The 22,507-nt window shown below is 31.9% G+C and overlaps 3 protein-coding genes across 3 annotated transcripts; all 3 read left to right on the top strand.

Moving 5' to 3' along the window:
* Positions 1–347: 347 nt before the first annotated feature.
* LOC105202829 (glucose dehydrogenase [FAD, quinone]) lies at positions 348–3,225 on the top strand. The gene is made up of 2 exons (XM_026134995.2): positions 348–2,176; positions 3,030–3,225. Exons 1-2 carry the CDS (start codon positions 377–379, stop codon positions 3,180–3,182), a joined length of 1,953 nt encoding a protein of 650 aa, XP_025990780.1. The 5' UTR covers positions 348–376; the 3' UTR covers positions 3,183–3,225.
* Positions 3,226–7,165: 3,940 nt separating this feature from the next.
* On the top strand, positions 7,166–10,044 carry LOC105202827 (glucose dehydrogenase [FAD, quinone]). The gene is made up of 2 exons (XM_039458809.1): positions 7,166–9,056; positions 9,834–10,044. The coding sequence occupies exons 1-2, from the start codon at positions 7,248–7,250 to the stop codon at positions 9,984–9,986; spliced, it is 1,962 nt and encodes a 653-aa protein (XP_039314743.1). The 5' UTR covers positions 7,166–7,247; the 3' UTR covers positions 9,987–10,044.
* A 6,322-nt stretch (positions 10,045–16,366) lies between these two features.
* Positions 16,367–19,581, top strand: LOC105207053 (glucose dehydrogenase [FAD, quinone]-like). Its single transcript, XM_039458956.1, is given in 3 exon segments — positions 16,367–17,646; positions 17,649–18,547; positions 19,387–19,581. Coding segments are annotated over 3 exon segments (1,959 nt in total). The 5' UTR covers positions 16,367–16,739; the 3' UTR covers positions 19,540–19,581.
* The last annotated feature ends 2,926 nt before the right edge of the window (positions 19,582–22,507 follow it).

Here is a 22,507-nt window from a genome sequence, read left to right on the forward strand (position 1 = left end):
ACTAAAAACATTAATTATTATCAAAAAATATCACTATGACAAATTACGAGAAGCGTTTTTATAAACATTAACAAAAGATCACTTTAAAAATGCATAAGAAAGTTTAAATATCCCATTTTTTTTCAATAGAATTCTTAGAATTAATTAACAATAGAATGTATCTTTTCTTTTTCTCACAACGTCATATCTGCTGCATAATTCTGTAATTCTTGTTAATTGTGTGATGTTGTTGGCCGTATTTGTGGGATACTTGCGCAAACAGTGACACCTGTAAGACGTGGACCTCAATGCAGGTATATATGCCAGGCATTAGATCCAGATTCTGCATTATCGCGCCCCACTCGAGACACGTTCAATAGCCAATTCCCACTTGGATATGTCGGTCAAGATTCCGAGACTTCTTTGCTTTCTCAGTGCCGTCACGATATTCGTTCCGCTGCAGTCCAGTGGACAACCGCGAACGAAACAATACAACAATATTTACGGCAATAATGTAAGCGGACGCGAGTTAACAAATATACTTGAAATAGGTATTGGAGCCTTGAACTTCCTGATGCAAGGTCAACGTTATATGAATGAGGAAGTGCCTGACATGATTCCGCAATTCGGAGCAGTGTACGATTTCATAGTAATTGGCGCCGGTACGGCTGGCGCTACAATAGCTACAAGATTAAGTGAGATTCGTCAGGTTAAGGTGTTGTTGATCGAAGCTGGATCTAACGAAAATTTGTTGATGGACATCCCGCTTCTCGTTCATATGCTGCAGCTAAGCAATGATATTAATTGGAAATACCAAACAAAAACATCCAACAAATACTGTCTTGGTATGAGTAACAATAAGTGTAATTGGCCTAGAGGAAAAGTGATGGGAGGTAGCAGCGTGCTAAACTACATGATCGCAACCAGAGGCTGCGCCGAAGATTACAATCGATGGGCTGAAATGGGGAATGTAGGCTGGGCTTACAAGGATGTCCTCGAATACTTTAAAAAGCTGGAAACCATAGATATCCCAGAACTGCGATCGGACACTGCTTACCACGGAACTCAGGGACCGTTGCATATTTCTTACCCGAAATTCCATACGCTACTGGCAGACGCCTTCCTAAAAGCCGGTAAAGAGCTGGGATATCCGGTGTTGGACTATAATGGAGAAAATATGATAGGATTCTCGTATTTGCAGACCACGACTGTAAATGGCACTCGTATGAGCAGCAACAGAGCTTATTTACATCCTGCAAGAAATCGTCCCAATCTTCATGTGACACGCGAAAGCATGGTGAGAAAAATCCTGATCGATCAACGTACGAATCGGGCGATTGGTGTAGAGTTTATCAAAAATCGTCAAATTATCCAAGTGTTTGCAAGCAAAGAGGTAATTTTGAGCGCGGGTGCCATCGGATCACCACAATTATTGATGATATCTGGCATTGGACCGGCAAAACACCTTAGCGAGCTTGGAATAAAAACTGTTCAGGACTTGCCGGTGGGTGAAAATTTGATGGATCACGTAGCATTTGGCGGGCTAACATGGACAGTGAATGAACCGATAAGTATCCGACTGTTCGACATGATAAACCCCACTCTTCCGTATATAGGAGACTTTCTGATGGAGCGCAGAGGACCACTTACAATCCCGGGTGCGTGTGAGGCTGCCGCTTTTATCGACACCAAAAATCCAAAAAAACGTGACAGTATGCCGGACATAGAACAGCTATTTATCGGTGGTGGATTTAAAGGAGATGTTATTCTTCCAACTGTAATGGGTTTCAATGATCGAATGCGTGATATATGGCAGAAATATAGCAACAATTACGGTTGGAGCATACTACCGATGTTGTTGAAACCAAAAAGTCGTGGACGAATAAGACTACTAGCCAATGATATTAATGTTAAACCCGAGATTGTTCCGAATTACTTTGATGATCCAGAAGATGTTGAAACGATGATTGCTGGCATTAGAAATGCAATAACCGTTGGTCAGACGGAAACAATGCAGATGTTTGGTTCACAATTATCGAACGATACTTTTCCCGGATGCGAAAACTATCAATATGACTCTGATGGTTATTGGGAGTGCGCGATAAGAACAGCATCAATCACTATCTATCACTATAGTGGTACTTGCAAGATGGGACCGAGAGAAGATCCAACTGCTGTTGTCGATCCTAGGTTAAAGGTATACGTTGGGCACACTTTAAAGTACTTATTCTCAAAGAGTGATGCCAAATTTCTATAGGCAGTTAGCCCCCTTTTTTAGCCTCGAAAATGAACTCGGTGTTTGAAAGTGTTGATAGAGTTTTTCACTTTGATAACGAATATGTAGGTCTCTAGTTGATGCCCTTCACCATTCCAGAAAAAATAGGCCCCAAAATGTTTCAATTCCGTGAGAACTATAACTTTTAATCTTCATAATTCAAAAAATACTTAAAGAAAAATAATCTTTTTATAATGTTTTGAAAAATTCTCCAGATCCACTACAAAAAAATGCAATAAAAAATATAGGATGTTAAAAAGTATCAATACCTTTTAATATTTCAGAAATTATTAAAATCATTTTCAAGTAAAAACTGATATTTTTTTAATTGCATTTTTTTATAGTCGATCTCAAGAATTTTACAAAATACTATAAAAAAGCTATTTTTCCTTAAATACTTTTTGAATTATAAGAATTGAAATATACAGTTCTTACAGAATTGAAACAGTTTTGAGCTCATTTTGTCTGAAACGGTGCATGGCATCAACTAGAGACCTACATATTCGAAATCAGCATGAAAAACTCTATCAATCCCTCAAAATACCGAGTTTACTTTTGAAGGCTAAAAAAAGAAGCTAAACTTGACCTCACCCTTTGCAACAAATATTTTAATAATCTAAACACACGCACACACACACACACACACACACACACACACACACACACACACACACACACACACACACACACACAAACACAAACACAAACACACACACACACACACATACACACACACATTTTGATTTATAATTTATACATTTGTATACGTATATAGGTGATTGGTGTTGAAGGACTGCGAGTAGCAGACGCTTCTATCATGCCCGAGATTATATCGGCGCACACAAACGTGCCTACCTATATGATTGGCGAAAAGCTGGCAGACATGGTCAAAGAAGATTGGGGATACTTGAATAAGTCACGAACGTAATTTATTATACCGTATTAAATAAAAAGTTCTTAATTGATATAAACTTCATTACAAATTAACAATTCTCTCCATTGAGATTAATATAAACTAAAGCACACCTTTTCTATATTATAACAAAATATAGAAAATTGGGGATCAAAAAAAAAGTAAGTTGAAGATAAGCGGAAAATAACAAGAAGTTCAACATACTAACAGCATCAGCAAATTCCAAGTACGATATTTATGATATGTTTTATTACTTTAAGAGTGTAAATTAATTTATTTATCAATATTGCCTGTAAATTTATTTACAAATCTATTTATTAACACGGCCTGAAAAGTTTGAAAATCCAATTAATTACTATTATTTAAAAAAAAAAACATATACCGAAATGCAGCATTTGTGGTAAAATGTCTTTTATACGTTGTGCATGGTGCAAAAATTACTTCTGTTTTGAACACTTCTGTGATCAATATTATTATTGTAACAATTATATAGAATAAATAATTTCTTATTTTCGTAAAAATAAAATATTAAAAAAAAAAATTTAATAAATTATATACATATGAATCAAATGCAGAAGCGGATAGCTTTTATACTAATTGTATAAAAAGAAACAAACATGGCTTTCTAATAACCTTCCCTTTTATTGCATTACATCAATCTCGATAATCTTCCAACCTTTCAATTATTCAAAGCATATTTATCGTTCTGCAATAACACGTGTTCACAGTTTCAAGTAAGAGTGTATACTGATTAGAAAAAAAGAGGGTAATATTGCACCCATTTTTACTTTATTGAATAACTTTGTTTATAATTAATATTTTTGCTTTAAACTCGAACAATTACATTCGTCAGAGTGTTGTTTAACAAATTTAGACTCTAAACTTAAAGTAATAAAATATTTATTATTTAGGACGTAATTTATAAGAATCTAATGCTACTACATAATCGATGAAAGAAAACAAGTGGTTGCAATATGGCTATCCATAAAAATAATTTTAAAAAATTAGTTTAGTTTAAAAGAAAGAAATAGTACCTTGTTACACAATTATATATTTCTAATTTTCCATTGTTTACAATTTTTCTGATTTAGAATTTTCTTGTGTTCAGAAGCTTTAGAAATATCATTAGAAATTTTATTAAAAATAATTTATCCCTGTTTAACATTAAACAACAAGCATAAAATGATATCTCAAATATTTCTAAACACTGCTCTTTAGAATGACAATCTATTCACAACAATTTATCGAAGAAACATTTCGATATAAAAGTTGTGCTTAAAAAACTATATTAACAAAAGTCCATGTTATTGCTTTAACTTTGTATAACTTAAAATGTATATGGCCGCATAAAAAGTTAAATAACAAAGAAGCACTCGAGTGTATGTACCTTCGCGTGATAATAGACTCAAGCTTAAGAATAATGAGAGAAAGTGTATGTAATTAAAGTTAAAAGTGTACATTGAAAAAGTTTAGAAGTGCTCAAAAGTAAAAATGCCGGTAATTGTGCAGTATAGGGGACCAACTCCAATCATGTTGACATTGACATATGTTATGGCGACAAGGATACTAAATAACTTTTCCTTATAAATTAATTGACGTTTTCGTATAGTTTTCGAGATATGTTTAGAGAAAAAAAAACAGTTTTTTTTAATTACTTCAGAAAATATTCATTTTACAAAAGAAGACGCATACAAAAAATAGAGCTTGTGATAAGTTCAACAAAAAAAGTCATATACATATTTTACATAACTTCACCATTTTAGTCGTTATAATAAAAAAATTGTTTGGGAATAAGTTTTTTTTTATTTTTATTAATAATTCATTTTCAGTAATAAACACACACACACACACACACACACACACACACACACACACACACACGGGAATGCAAGGAAGTGGTCCGTAGGCTTAAACGTTACGTAAATGTTTTTCTCGATGTGCGCGATTTTATAACATTTATATAAACACTCTTTAAAATATTTTTGTCATCTCCTATTACATTACATCTCCTATTAAAAATATTAGAAAAACAGGCTTTGTGAAGTATCAAGCACATATACGCTTATGGAGTGGTTTCTAATTATTTTCGGAAAATAGAAGTGTCGCGACATAACTTTATCATATATCGTTAAATTTGTAAAAAAATAAGTTTTATTTTGCTTATAAAAAAGAAGAAAAATTTTGAAAAGTAGGTAAATGATAGAAGAAAGTATTTAAAAAAATTTTTTTAATTCTTTTATCACAGTTTATTATCACATTTTTTTTAAAGTACTCTTGGAGCCATTTAACATTTATTTAGAACATTTTTTTGTATCTGTTATACTTTGAACGATATACACTTCAAAAGAAAACAGATAATTTTCTTCAAAAAAATATTTCACCCCCTAAAACCAAATATCAACCGCTAAAAAAAATTGTTTTGTTCATCCAAATTGATTAGGTCAATCCACTCTAAACTTATATACAAAGTTTCAGATATTTTTGAATTTTACACTTGCTGAAATTTCCTTCTGAGATGCATTTTAAAATAAATAAATTAAAACATAATTATATTGTTTAAATTAATATGTAATTAAGCGCTATCATTCCCGCTCTTTTAGCCTCTGAAACAGATTTCGAATTATTATTCTTTTTATACTGAAATTGTACATAATTACTTCCTGCTTAATGTATATTTGATATATAGGTACTTATCTCATTTAATATTTTAATGCCAAAAGATTAATTAAATTAGAAAATAAATATGCAAACAAATTTTATCAAGTTCATTTAACTCCAAAATAAATTACCTTAGTAATACTTTCAAATTTTTGCAAAAAAACATACTTTTTTAAGTAAACATATTCTTTTCTTTAAAATATTTTTTGAACTATATAGAACATATTTGGTAATTGTGCACTATAAGAGACTCAGCTCTAATCATGTTGACCATGACATATATTATAGAGACAAGGATACTGACCCACTTTTCCTTATAAATTAAATGGCACTCTCCTACAGATTTCGAGATATACTTAGAGAAAGAAAAAACAATTTTTCTTAATTATTTCAGGAAATATTCATTTACAAAAAAATGTGTTAAACAAAAAATGAAGCTTGTGATAAGCTCTACAAACAAAATTCTATACATATTTTTTACCTAACTCCAATACTTTAGGAGTTATAATCAAAAAAGCATTTTGAAAAAACTCTGACAAATTCAAATTTTTACATGTCGTACAGAGGACACGTGGGCGGGAGAGAGGCTCCGCCCCTCGCCCTGCACTCTTTCATCGTATTTTTTCTAACCTAACCCACCCCGTCAAGTCGATCCACTAATGACGTGGTGGGTGCGGGAAAGGATGGGCCATAATTTCAAATCTAATACCGCAACACGGTCAATTAGACATCCTTGGCCAAATTACAACTAAAATAGGATTAGATTAGGTTAGAAAAAATACGGGGAGGAGGTGCGGGGGAAGAGCGGAACCTTTTCCCCGCCCAAGCATCTACATTTCACGCAAAACTATTCAAAATTAAAAAAAAATTATTTGAAAACAGTCTTTCTACTATACCAACTACAGTATTGAAGTTAGGTAAAACATGTATATAAACTTTTTTTATAAAACTTATTACAAGCTCTATTTTTTGTTCGATACATTTTTTTATAAAATAAATATTTACCCGGTAAGCATATTTTAGACACTTAAACTTGATTTTTACAGCATAATTTTGGTTGCCTTTGTGAAAACATTAATTATTAGCAAAAAATATATCTATGACAAATTATGAGAAGCGTTTTAATATACATACATTAACAGAAGATCATGTTAAGAATGGATAAGGAAGTTTAAATATAACAGTTTTTTTAATTCTTGGAATTAATTATCAATAGAAGATTCCTTTTTTCTCACAAGATTATATCTGCTGCATAATAATTCTTGTGTGATGTTATACGCTGCATTGGTGGAATGCTTGCGCAAACAGTGACACCTATAAAACGTGAATCTCAAAGCAGGTATATATGCCAGGCATTAGATCCAGATTCTGCATTATCGCGCCCAACTCGAAACACGTTCAATAGCCAATTCTCACTTGGATATGTCGGTCAAGATTCCGAGATTCATTTGCTTTCTCAGTGTTACTATATTCGTTACTATATTTGTTCCGTTGCAGTCAAGCGGACAACCACGAACAAAACGATACGACAGTATTTACGGCAATAATATCAGCGGACACGAATTAACAAATATACTTGAAACAGGTACCGGAGTCTTAAACTTATTAATAGAACACCAACGTTATATGAATGAGCAGCTGCCGGACATAGTTCCGCAATTTGGAGCAGTGTACGATTTCATAGTAATTGGCGCCGGTACGGCTGGCGCTACGATAGCTGCAAGATTAAGTGAGATTCGCAAGATTAAAGTGTTGTTGATCGAAGCTGGATCTAACGAAAATTTGATGATGGACATCCCGCTTGCCGTTTATATGCTGCAGCTAAGCAATGATATTAATTGGAAGGACCAAACAAAATCATCCAACAAATACTGTCTCGGTATGAGTAAGAATAGGTGCAATTGGCCTAGAGGAAAAGTGATGGGAGGCAGCAGCGTCCTAAACTACATGATCGCAACCAGAGGCTGCGCCGAAGATTATAATCGATGGGCCAAAATGGGGAATGTAGGCTGGGCTTACAAGGATGTCCTCGAATACTTTAAAAAGATGGAAACCATAAATATCCCAGAACTGCAATCGGATACTACTTATCATGGAACTCAAGGACCGTTGCATATTTCTTACCCAAAATTCCATACGCTACTAGCAGACGCCTTCCTAAAAGCCGGCAAAGAGCTGGGATATCCGGTGTTGGACTATAACGGAGAAAATATGATAGGATTTTCGTATTTGCAGACCACGACTGTAAATGGCACTCGTATGAGCAGCAACAGAGCTTATTTACATCCTGCAAGAAATCGTCCCAATCTTCATGTGACACGCGAAAGCATGGTGAGAAAAATCCTGATCGATCAACGTACGAATCGGGTGATCGGCGTAGAGTTTATCAAAAATCGTCAAATTATCCAAGTGTTTGCAAACAAAGAGGTAATTTTGAGCGCGGGTGCCATTGGGTCACCACAATTATTGATGATGTCTGGCATTGGACCGGCAAAACACCTTAGAGAGCTTGGAATTAAAACTGTTCAGGACTTGCCGGTGGGTGAAAATTTGATGGATCACGTAGCATTTAGCGGGCTAACATGGACAGTGAATGAACCGATAAGTATCCGACTGTTCGACATGATAAACCCCACTCTTCCGTATATAGGAGACTTTGTGAAGGGGCGCAGAGGACCGTTTACAATCCCGGGTGCGTGTGAGGCTGCCGCTTTTATCGACACCAAAAATCCAAAAAAACGTGACAGTATGCCGGACATAGAACTGATATTTATTGGTAGTGCATTTAAAGGAGATGTTATTTTTCCAATTATAATGGGTTTCAACGATCGAATGCGTGAGATATGGCAGAAATATAGTAACAATTACGGTTGGAGCATACTACCGATGTTGTTGAAACCAAAGAGTCGTGGACGAATAAGACTATTAGCCAATGATATTAATGTTAAACCCGAGATTGTTCCGAATTATTTTGATGATCCAGAAGATGTTAAAACTATGATTGCTGGCATTAGAAATGCAATAACCGTCGGTCAGACGAAAACAATGCAGATGTTTGGTTCACACTTGTCAAACGATACTTTTCCCGGATGCGAAAACTATCAATATGACTCTGATGATTATTGGGAGTGCGCTATAAGAACAGCGACCATGACTATCTATCACTATAGTGGCACTTGCAAGATGGGACCGAGAGGGGATTCAACTGCTGTTGTCGATCCTAGGTTAAAGGTATTCGTTGGGCACACTTTAAAGTACTTATTCTCAAAGAGTGATGCCAAATTTCTATAGGCAGTTAGCCCCTTTTTTTAGCTCTCAAAAGTAAACTCGTTGTTTGAAAGTGTTGATAAATTTTTTGACGCTGATTCGGAATATGTAAGTCTCTAGTTGATGCTCTGCACCGTTCCAGAGAAAATAGGCCCCAAAAAGTTTCAATTCCATGAGAACTGTAACTTTCAATCCTCATAATTTGAAATGTACTTAAGGAAAAATAATCTTTTTATAGTGTTTCAAAATGTTTTGCAAATCAACTACAAAAAAATGCAATAAAAAAATATAGGATGTTGAGAATTATCGATAACGTTTAATATTTCAGAAATTATTAAAATCATTTTCAAGTAAAAACTTCTATTATTTTTATTGCATTTTCTTATAGTCAATCTCGAGAACTTTACAAAACACTATAAAAAAGCTATTTTTTTAAAGTACTTTTTGAATTATGAAAATTAAAAATTACATTTTTTATGGAATTGAAACTTTTTAAAACTCATTTTCTCTAGAACGGCGCATGACATCAACTACAGACCTATATATTCGGAATCAGCGTGAAAAACACTATCAATTTCTCAAAACACCGAGTTAACTTTTAAAAGCTAAAAAAAGGGACTAAACTTGACTGTTTGCAACAAATATTTATAATCTAAGCAGGCACACACACACACACAAACACACACACACACACACACACACGTTTTGATTTATAATTTATACATTTGTATACGTATATAGGTGATTGGTGTTGAAGGACTGCGAGTAGCAGACGCTTCTATCATGCCCGAGATTATATCGGCGCACACAAACGTGCCTACCTATATGATTGGCGAAAAGCTGGCAGACATGGTCAAAGAAGATTGGGGATACTTGAATAAGTCACGAACGTAATTTATTATATCGCATTAATAAAAAGTTCTTAATTGATATAAACTTCACTACAAATTAACAATTCTCTCTATTGAGATCAATATAAACTAGAGCACACCTTCTCTATATTATAATAAAATATAGAAAACTGAGGATCAAAAGAAAAAGGTAAATGATGGAGATTCACATACTGATATCGTTATCTTTTTTATACAAGACTATTCTATGTTCAAATTGATTCACATAATCAGTGAAATATCAACAAATTCCTGAAGAAAACGGTGTAATACTAGTTCTGTGTGACTGTCCTCCGTTTGAAAATTGAAATAGTCCCATTTCTTGAAGACGCCGTCCAGATATGTGAGCTCAATAATCTGCAATGTACAAAAGTAGAAATTTAAATTAGTTTTTGGAATATGGACATTACTGAAATACTTCTACAAAAAATACTAAAACGATTATACTATCTCATATCTATTCATGTTATAAAACTATTCATCATTCTAGCGAAAAATCATAACAAATCTTTACAACAAAAATATCATGTTTTTAACAGGCTGCAATAAACATGTGTTTTTAAAATTATAATTTCTCCTAAATCCAGCAAATATTCTGATCCGCAAATACGGACATAAGCTGAAAACATATCCACGAATAGCAACATCTTTACAAAATATATTTGTATATTTGCAGATCTGAATGTTCGCTGAAATTACGAAAAATTATAATTTCAAAAGCTCATATTCAACCAATTAATTTTTAATACATATTTATTAGGAATTTCCGGGATTAATAATAAATTACTACACGGCATATTTTTTATTTACCAGGAAAACCGCAATTTCTTGTAAAACCTAATTAACGTACTACGCAAGAATTTTTTGTAATAGAACGTAGAAACTTTAGCCTTCCAATCAACATATTATAGAATTCCGACTACTTCATAAAAAATCTTTACAAGTTGGTAAAAAACGAAAAAAAAACAGATTTTTGAGAAAACCGAGTTAGAGTTATTATATTGAGAAGTTTACACAATTGAATGCAATTACTTAAACAGAAAATGTTTGTTAAATGTAGTAAATTGTTTAACAAATTCCAAATAAAACCCAATAGGATGATTAACGTGGAATTTTGAATAGAAGCTCAATAGATGATCAACGTGGAATTCCGAGTTTGAAATCTTACGGAAATGCTCGTAAAATCAAATAGAAGTTGTTCGCAGTTTTCTGGAAAACTACGTTAAACCACATCGGACACGTTTTTCTTATAAGAATAATGCGGTTTTGAATCAGGAAATTTTCGTTAAATCTAACAAATTGCACAAGAAATTTATAATTCAAATTAAAATCTAATTAGACTGTTGACGTAGAATTCCGAGTAGAAACACGTTTACAATCTTGGTTGATATAAAACCGCATAGAATTTATCTTTTTTGTTGTTTTTTGACAACTACGTTAAACCACATATTGATACATTTTCTATGAGACCCAGGAAAACATTTTTTTATCTTTAATTATATATGTATGCCTGTATACATATAATTACATATACTTATATATAATTATACATATTTTAATATATATGAACATATTTGGTAATAATAATTATGTATAATTATTTATAATTATATATAAAAAATTTTTTTCTGCGGAGTAAATGCGGTTTGAGAAAATTCTAACAAGAAAACACATGGATGTGTCCGCCTCAGTTTTAAACGAGTTTTTAATATGTTGTAGTACACACAAAAATAAGAGACACGTACTTTTTCATACGTACACTTTTAGGGGACAAAACACCTCTTTGAAGAAAATCGGTTTTTTTCCTTTGAAGCGTATATCGTCAAAACTATAAGAGATAGTGAAAAATGTTCTAAATGAAAATTAAATGGCTCGAAGAGTACGTTATAACAGCAAAAAAATGTTTTCTTTAATTTTTATTATACTTTTTCTCACTACATAAAATTATTTTATTTTATAAGCAAAATAAGTGTGTGTGAAGCTGGCATATCATTTGGTGAAAAATTACTAAACATTGACAGTTTATTTTTAATAGTTCTACAGTTTCTGATAGATAAAACAAATAGTTCTGGCCTTTAGAGCGAAACAAACGCATAGTACAAAATGAGATACCAGGTTCACGCAGCATCTCAGTTTGTCCTAAGTAATTTTCCAGACCCAATTCTTGTTGAATTTTAAAAAATCTATAGTTCTAGATGAGTTTTAAAAAGAGTTCTAGCGTTTAACATAGTTTATTTAATTTAAAGAAATTATTATAAAATATATATTTTATAATATTACATAAATAGAGTTCCGTGAACAAAAAAATATTTGGACAACTGAGATGCTGCATGAACCTGGCATCTCACTTTGTACTGTGCGTTTTTTTCACTTTAAAGGCCAGAACTATTTGTTTTATCTATCAGGAACTGTAGAACTATTGAAAATAAACCCAGAACTGTCAACGTTTAGTGATTTTCCAAATGATATGCCAGCTTCACACACACGCAAAAAACTTATTTTATTACAAATTCAACGGTATATTATATGACAAAGTTATGTTGTGATATTTCTATTTTCCAAAAATAATTAAAAACTACTCCATAAGTATATGGTACGTGGAGTTCTACTTCGCAATGATTAACAGGAGTGACAGCAACAATGTGAAACGTTGTAATTAACAAATTTATAACTTTCGCCGTATTTATGACCAACATTTTGACACAAATGCTTGAATAAATGTTATATGAAACTTCTGTTTCCACAGAAACTATCACACGTACACTGTTACAATATTAAATAACATATAAATGAAATACAGAAGCGGATGGCTTTTATACTTATTGTATAAAAAGAAACGAACATGGCTTTCCAATAACCTTCCCTTTTATTGCATTACATCAATCTCGATAATCTTTCAACATTTCAATTATTCAAAATATATTTATCGTTCCGCAATAACGCGTGTTCACTGTTTCAAGTAAGAGTGTATACTGATTAGAAGAAAAAAGAATAATATTGCATTCATTTTCATTTTATTGAATAACTTTGTTTATAATTAATATTTTTGATTTAAACTTAAACGATTACATTTGTCAGAGTGTTGTTTAACAGATTTAGACTCTAGACTTAAAGTAATGAAATATTTATTATTTAGGACGTGATTTATAAGAATCAAGTGCACTACATAATCGGTAAAAAAAGAAAAGTGGTTACAATACGGCTATCCATAAAAATAATTTTAAAAAATTAGTTCAGTTAAAAAAAAAACATAGTACCTTGTTACACAATTATATATTTCTAATTTTCCATTGTTTAAAATTTTCCCGATTTAGAATTTTCTTGTGTTCAGAAGCTTTAGAAATACCATTAGATATTTTATTAGAAATAATTTATCTCTGTTTAACATTAAACAACAAGCATAAAATGATATTTCTAAACACCGCTCTTTAGAATGATAATCTATTCACAACAATTTATCGAAGAAATATTTCGATATAAAAGTTTTACTTAAAAAACTATATTAACAAAATTCCATGTTATTGCTTTAACTTTGTATAACTCAAAATGTATATGGCCACATAAAAAGTTAAATAACAAAAAAACACTCGAGTGTATGCACCTTCGCGTAATAATAAACTCAAGCTTAAGAATAATGAAGGGAAGTGTATGTAATTAACGTTAAAAGTGTACATTGAAAAAGATTAGAAGTGCTCAAAAGTAAAAATGCCGGTAATTCTGTAGTATAGGGTAGAGTTGAGCAAAAATTCACTACCTGTGAATTAGTCACTGATAATAAAAATTCACGTTCACGACCTGTGAACAAATATGAAAATTCACAGTGAATAGTGTGAATGGGACTTTTGGCTTTCCGCACTGTCGAGTAGTCACCAAATTAAAAAGCTATACATTAAAATGCGCAATTAAAGATTATTTGCAATGCAAAGTACAAATTAGAATCTAAGATTTATTAAATAAAAGTTTTAGTTTACGTTTTTTATAATATATATTATAGATTATTATAATAAATATTTACCCATGACTGTGCCTTCTCTAAAATGTATTTTGTTCGATGTAAAATTTGATAAAATCATAATAAAACTTTAATTGATAATTTACCTAGTATATATTATACCTAAATCATGATTTTAAGCATTCACAGTACACTGCTAAAAATCACTGATAAAAAAAAATCACATTCACAATTATCACTGTGAATGAAAAATCACAGATATGCTCAACTCTAGTATAGGGGACCAATTCCAATTATGTTGACATTGACATATGTTATAGCGACAAGAATACCGAACAACTTTTCTTTATAAATTAATAGGCGTTTTCGTATAGTTTTCGAGATATGTTTAGTGAAAGAAAAAACAATTTTTTTTTTAATTACTTCAGAAAATATTTATTTTACAAAAAATGGCGCATACAAAAAATAAAGTTTGTGATAAGTTCTACAAAAAGAGTCATATACATATTTTACATAACTTTACAACTTTAGTCGTTATAATAAAAAAACTGTTATAAAATGAGTTTTTTTTATTGTTATTAATAATTTATTTTCAGTAATAAAAAAACACACACACACACACGGAAATGCAAAGGAGTGGTCCGTAGACTTAAACGTTACGTAAATGTTTTTCTTGATGTGCGCGATTTTATAACATTTACATAAACACTCCTTGAAATTTTTTCGTCATCTCCTATTACAAAAAAATATGAAAAAAACAGGCTTCGTGAAGTATCAAGCGCATATACGTTTATGGAATGGTTTCCAATTATTTTCGGAAAATAGAAGTGTCGCGACATAACTTTATCATATATCGTTAAATTTGTAAAAAAATAAGTTTTATTTTGCTTATAAAAAGAAAGAAAAATTTTGAAAAGTAGGTAAATGATGAGAGAAAATATTTTAAAAAAATTTTTTTTATTTCTTTATCACAGTTTTTTATCACAATTTTTTATAAAGTACTCTTAGAGCCATTCAACATTTATTTAAAACATTTTTCTCTATCTGTTATACTTTCGACGATATACGCTTTGAAATAAAAAAGACGATTTTCTTCAAAGAGATATTTCACCACCTAAAACCGAACATCAGCCGCCAAAAAAAAATTGTTTTGTTCATCCAAATTAATTAAGTCCATCTACTCTAAACTTATATACAAAGTTTTAGATATTTTTGAATTTTACACTTGCCGAAATTTCCTTCTAAGATGCATTTTAAAATAAATAAATTATAACATAATTATATTGTTTAAATTAATGTGTAATCAAGCGCTACCATTCTCGCTCTTTTGGCCTCTGAAACAGATTTCGAGTTATTATTTGTTTTTATACTAAAATTGTACATAATTATTTCCTGCTTAATGTATATTAAACATATAGGTACTTATCTCATTTAATATTTTAATATTTTAATGGCAAAAGATTAATTACATTAGAAAATAAATATGCAAACAAATTTTATCTAGTTCATTTAATTCCAAAATAAATTACCTTAGTAATACTTTTCAATTTTTGCAATAAAACATAATTTGTTAAGTAAACATATTCTTTTCTTTAAAATATTTTTCTGTTGAACTATATAGAACATATTTAGTAATTGTGCACTATAAGAGACCCAGCTCCAATCATGTTGACCTTGACATATGTTATAGAGACAAAAATACTGACCAACTTTTTCTTATAAATTAATTGACACTTTCCTACAAATTTCGAGATATACTTAGAAAAAGAAAAAACAGATTTTCTTAATTATTTCAGAAAATATTCATTTACAAAAAAATGTGTTAAACAAAAAATGAAGCTTGTGATAAGCTCTACAAATAAAGTTCTGTACATATTTTTTACCTAACTCCAATACTTTAGGAGTTTAATCAAAAAACCATTTTGAATAAACTCTGACAAATTCAAATTTTTACATGACGTACAGAGAAAACGTGGGCGGGGGAGAGGCTCCGCCCCTCGCCTAGCACTCTTTCGCCGTATTTTTCTTAACTTAACCCACCCCGTCTCAGTCGGTCCACTAATGACGTGAGGGAACCATAATTTCAAATTTAATACTGCAACATGGTCAATTAGATATCTTTGGCCAAATTACAACTAAAGTAAAAATAGATTTAAAAAAATACGGAGAGGGGGTGCGGGGGAAGGGCAAAACCCCTTCCCCGCCCAAGCATCTACATTTCGCGCAAAACTACTCAAAATAAAAAAAGAATATTTATAAACAGTTTATCTACTATAATAACTACAATATTGAAGTTAGGTAAAACATGTATATAAACTTTTTTTATAAAACTTATCACAAGCTCTATTTTTTGTTCGATACATTTTTTTATAAAATAAATATTTACCCGGTAAGCATATTTTAGACACTTAAATGTGATATTTACAGCATAATTTTGGTTGCCCTTGTGAAAACATTAATTATTATCAAAAAATATATCTATGACAAATTATGAGAAGCGTTTTAATATACAGACATTAACAGAAGATCACGTTAAGAATGAATAAGGAAGTTTAAATATATCAGTTTTTTTAATTCTTGAAATTAATTATCAATAGAACGTTCCTTTTTTCTCACAAGATTATATCTGCTGCATAATAATTCTTGTGTGATGTTGTTCGCTGGATTGGTGGAATGCTTGCATAAACTGTAACACCTATAAAACGTGAATCTTAATGCATATGTATATATGCCAGGCATTAAATAGAAATTCTGCATTATCGCGCCCAACTCGAAACACCTTCAATAGCCAATTCTCACTTGGATATGTCGGTCAAGATTCCGAGCTTCATTTGCTTTCTCAGTGTTACAATATTCGTTACTATATTTGTTCCGTTGCAGTCAAGCGGACAACCACAAACAAAACGATACGACAGTATTTACGGCAATAATATCAGCGGACACGAATTAACAAATATACTTGAAACAGGTACCGGAGTCTTAAACTTCCTAATAGAAGACCAACGTTATATGACTGAGCAGCTGCCGGACATAGTTCCGCAATTTGGAGCAGTGTACGATTTCATAGTAATTGGCGCCGGTACGGCTGGCGCTACGATAGCTGCAAGATTAAGTGAGATTCGCAAGATTAAAGTGTTGTTGATCGAAGCTGGATCTAACGAAAATTTGCTGATGGACATTCCGCTCCTCGCTCATATGCTGCAGCTAAGCAATGATATTAATTGGAAGGACCAAACAAAATCATCCAACAAATACTGTCTCGGTATGAGTAAGAATAGGTGTAATTGGCCTAGAGGAAAAGTGATGGGAGGCAGCAGCGTCCTAAACTACATGATCGCAACCAGAGGCTGCGCCGAAGATTATAATCGATGGGCCAAAATGGGGAATGTAGTCTGGGCTTACAAGGATGTCCTCGAATACTTTAAAAAGATGGAAACCATAGATATCCCAGAACTGCAATCGGATACTACTTATCATGGAACTCAGGGACCGTTGCATATTTCTTACCCAAAATTTCAAACACTACTGGCAGACGCCTTCCTAAGAGCCGGCAAAGAGCTGGGATATCCGGTGTTGGACTATAACGGAGAAAATATGATAGGATTCTCGTATTTGCAGACCACGACTATAAATGGCACTCGTATGAGCAGCAACAGAGCTTATTTACATCCTGCAAGAGATCGTCCTAATCTTCATGTGACACGCGAAAGCATGGTAAAAAAATCCTGATCGATCAACGTACGAATCGGGCGATTGGTGTAAAGTTTATCAAAAATAGTCGAATTATCCAAGTGTTTGCGAGTAAAGAAGTAATTTTGAGCGCGGGTGCCATCGGATCGCCACAATTATTGATGATGTCTGGCATTGGACCCGCCAAACACCTTAGCGAACTCGGAATAAATGTTGTTCAGGACTTACCAGTAGGTGAAAATTTGATGGATCACGTAGCATTTAGCGGGTTAACATGGACAGTGAATAAACCGATAAGTCTCCGACTGTTAGACATGATAAATCCCACTCTTCCGTATATAGGAGATTTTCTGATGGGACGCAGAGGACCGTTTACTATCCCGAATGCGTGTGAGGCTGTCGGTTTCATTAACACCAAAAATCCAAAAAAACGTGACAGTATGCCGGACCTAGAACAGCTATTTATTGGTGCTGGAATTAAAGGAGATGTTTTGTTTCCAATTTTAATGGACTTCAACGATCGAATGCGTAAGATATGGCAGAAATATGGTAGCAATTACGGTTGGAGCATACTACCAATTTTGTTGAAACCAAAGAGTCGTGGACGAATAAGACTATTAGCCAATAATATTAATGTTAAACCTGAGATTGCTCCAAATTACTTTGATAATCCAGAAGATGTTGAAACGATGATTGCTGGCATTAGAAGTGCAATAACCGTCGGTCAGACGAAAACAATGCAGAAGTTTGGTTCACAATTGTCGAACGATACTTTTCCCGGATGCGAAAACTACAAATATGACTCTGATGATTATTGGGAGTGCGCAGTAAGAACGACGAGTATCACAGACTTTCATTATTCTGGAACTTGCAAGATGGGACCGAAAGGAGATCCAATTGCAGTCGTCGATCCTAGGTTAAATGTATTCGTTAGGCGCACTTTAAAGTACTTATTCTCAAAGAGTGATGCCAAATTTCTATAGGCAGTTAGCCTTTTTTCTTTAGTCCTTAAAAGTAAACTCGGTGTTTGGAAGTGTTGATAGATTTTTTCACGCTGATTCCGAATGTGTAGGTCTTTAGTTGATGCCCTGCACCGTTCCAGAGAAAATGAGCCCCAAAAAGTTTCAATTCCATGAGAACTGTAACTTTCAATCCTCATAATTTGAAAAGTACTTAAGGAAAAAGAATTTTCTTATATTGTTTTGAAATGTTCTGCAGATTGACTACAAGAAAATGTAATAAAGAATATAATGTGTTGAAAAGTATCAATACCTTTTAATATTTCAGAAATTATTAAAATCATTTTCAAGTAAAAACTTCTTTTATTTTTATTGCATTTTTTTATAGTCGATCTCGAGAACTTAACAAAATACTATAAAAAGGCTATTTTTCCTTAAGTATTTTTTGAATTATAAAAATTGAAAATTTTTTATGGAATTAAAACTTTTTAAAACTCATTTTCTCTGGAACGATACATGGCGTCAACTGGAGACCTATATATTCGGAATTAACGTGAAAAACTCTATCAATCCCTCAAAATACTGAGTTCACTTTTAAAGGCTAAAAAAATGGACTAAATTTGACTTTTTGCAACAAATATTTCAATAATCTAAGCACGCGCACACACACACACACATTCTCTCTCTCTCTCTCTCTCTTTTTCTCTCTCTCTCTCTCTCTCTCTCTCTCTCTCTCTCTCTCTCTCATACACACATACACACACGTCTTGATTTATAATTTATACATTTATATACATATATAGGTGATTGGTGTTGAAGGACTGCGAGTAGCAGACGCTTCTATCATGCCCGAGATTATATCGGCGCACACAAACGTGCCTACCTATATGATTGGCGAAAAGCTGGCAGACATGGTCAAAGAAGATTGGGGATACTTGAATAAGTCACGAACGTAATTTATTATACCGTATTAATAAAAAGTTCTTAATTGATATAAACTTTATTACAAATTAACAATTCTCTCCATTGAGATCAATATAAACTAGAGCACACCTTCTCTATATTATAATAAAATATAGAAAACTGAGGATCAAAAGAAAAATGTAAAAGATGGAGATTCACATACTGATATCGTTAACTTCTTTATACAAAACTATTTTATGTTAAAATTGATTCACATAATCAGTGAAATATCAACAAATTCCTGAAGAAAACGGTGTAATACTAGTTCTGTGTGACTGTCCTCCGTTTGAAAATTGAAATGTCCCATTTCTTGAAGACGCCGTCCAGCGGCGTGAGCTATGTGAGCTCAATAATCTGCAATGTACAAAAGTAGAAATTGAAATTAGTTTTTGGGATATGGACATTACTGAAATACTTCTATAAAAAATACTAAAATTATTATACTATCTCATATCTATTCATGTTATAAAACTATTCATCATTCTACCGAAAAATCCTAACAAATCTTTACAATAATAATATCATGCTTTTAACAGGTTGCAATAAATATGTGTTTTTAAAATTGTAATTTCTCCTAAATCCAGCAAATATTCTTATCCACAAATACGGACATAAGCTGAAAACATATCCACGAATAGCAACATCTTTACATAATATATCTGTATATTTGCAGATCTGAATGTTCGCTGAAATTACGAAAAATTATAATTTCAAAATATAATTATCATATTCATATTCAACCAATTAATTTTTAATACATATTTATTAGGAATTTCCAGGATTAATAATAAATTACTACACGGCATATTTTTTATTTACCAGAAAAACCGCAATTTCTTGTAAAATTTAATTAACGTACTACGCAAGAATTTTTTGTAATAGAACGTAGAAACTGTAGCCTTCCAATCAACATATTATAGAATTCCGACTACTTCATAAAAAATCTTTACAAGTTGGTACGGAAAAAAAACAGATTTTTGAGAAAACCGAGTTAGAGTTATTACATTGAGAAGTTTACACAATTGAATGCAATTACTTAAACAGAAAATTTTTGTTAAATGTAGTAAATTGTTTAACAAATTCCAAATACAACCCAATAGTATGATTAACGTGGAATTTTGAATAGAAGCTCAATAGATGATCAACGTGGAATTCCGAGTTTGAAATCTTACGGAAATGCTCGTAAAATCAAATAAAAGTTGTTCGCAGTTTTCTGGAAAACTACGTTAAACCACAACGGACACGTTTTTCTTATAAGAATAAATGCGGTTTTTGAATAAGGAAATTTTTGTTAAATCTAACAAATTGCACAAGAAATTTATAATTCAAATTAAAATCTAATTAGACTGTTGACGTAGAATTCCGAGTAGAAACACGTTTGCAATCTTGGTTGATATAAAACCGCATAGAATTTATCTTTTTTGTGGTTTTTTGACAACAACGTTAAACCACATATTGATACATTTTTCTATGAAACCCAGGAAAACATTTTTTTATCTATAATTATATATGTATGCCTATATACATATAAATACATATACTTATAAATAATCATATATATTTTAATATATATGAACATATTTGATAATAATAATTATGTATAATTATTTATAATTATATATAAAAAATTTTTTTCTGGAGAGTAAATGCGGTTTGAGAAAATTGTAGCAAATAAACACATGGATGTGTCCGCTTTAGATTGAAACGAGTTTTTAATATGTTGTAGTACACACAAAAATAAGTGACACGTATTTTTTCATACGTGCACTTTTAGGGGGCAAAACACCCCTTTGAAAAAAATCGGTTTTTTTCTTTTGAAGCGTATATTGTCGAAACTATAAGAGATAGTGAAAAATGTTCTAAATGAAAATTGAATGGCTTGAAGAGTATTTTATAACAGCAAAAGAAATGTTTTCTTTAATTTTTATTATACTTTTACCCACTACGTAAAATTATTTTATTTTATAAGCAAAATAAGTGTGTGTGAAACTGGCATATCATTTGGTGAAAAATTACTAAACATTGACAGTTTATTTTCAATAGTTCTACAGTTCCTGATAGATAAAACAAATAATTCTTGTTCCGAAAATGCAACTTGTCTTTGTTCATTATTAGCAATCATGTTTTTTCCTGACTGTCGCAATCTTTCAAACTCTTCTCGTACAGTTTTTTGAGTCTTGGATATCTTTTTGCCTGGAAGTCCTTCGTCCGAGGAGGTAGTTCATAACTTTTTGGGTCTTTTTAGCATTCTGTCACTTCTCGATATTTTCTTTTTTTCTATTATCACTTCTTTTCCCATGTTAAACGGAATTAAACTGCAATTCCAATCAATTATGCAATTCATAAAGAATCATAATTGTCATTGTTTTTAAATCAATTTGAAATAATTTGTTGTAAAACTCAATAATTTATAATTAAGTGTCCATTTTAACAAATTTTAACTATTGAAATAATTTACTCGTAAATAATAGTAGACGAAAATGTTAATGTTATCCCTTAAACACACAAGTGGGTCTGGGAGACCTTCCCAAAAAAACTTCACTTTCGTGCCATTTTCTTTTAGTTAAGCAATAAAGTTGGTCAATTATAGCAGTCAATAGAGAAGACTTTAAACTTTTTTTTCACCTAATCCGAATCTTCTTTCTCAATCCGTCTTCACACAGTAAAGCAATCGAAATTTTAGAGGAATTTTCAATGTATTTAAGGGTTACATATATATAATGTTATGTATAATCGCTTTACTTTTAAACTTTCACAACGGTATTTATGTTTAATTTCACATTTATCAATATTACGGTAACACCAAAGTGTTATTCACGTTTTATAGGTGTTACTGCCCAGATAACAATTTGTGACGGCTCACGTCACTTTTACAGCGTGATATCACGTATGCATTGCAGTCATATTGTCCCATCAATGTGATAGCGGCACGTGTGCATGCATGGAAAGTGGCATTAATGA

Source organism: Solenopsis invicta, chromosome 16 (genome assembly GCF_016802725.1).
Source record: "Solenopsis invicta isolate M01_SB chromosome 16, UNIL_Sinv_3.0, whole genome shotgun sequence".
NCBI lineage: Eukaryota > Metazoa > Arthropoda > Insecta > Hymenoptera > Formicidae > Solenopsis > Solenopsis invicta.

What these genes read in the sequence shown, in the direction of transcription:
- LOC105202829 (XM_026134995.2), top strand. Translation starts at nt 377, where the DNA reads ATGTCGGTCAAGATTCCGAGACTTCTTTGCTTTCTCAGTGCCGTCACG. An exon ending in TTGTCGATCCTAGGTTAAAG is followed by an intron (nt 2,177 to 3,029) that starts GTATACGTTGGG and finishes ATACGTATATAG; the next exon opens with GTGATTGGTGTTGAAGGACT.
- LOC105202827 (XM_039458809.1), top strand. Translation starts at nt 7,248, where the DNA reads ATGTCGGTCAAGATTCCGAGATTCATTTGCTTTCTCAGTGTTACTATA. An exon ending in TTGTCGATCCTAGGTTAAAG is followed by an intron (nt 9,057 to 9,833) that starts GTATTCGTTGGG and finishes ATACGTATATAG; the next exon opens with GTGATTGGTGTTGAAGGACT.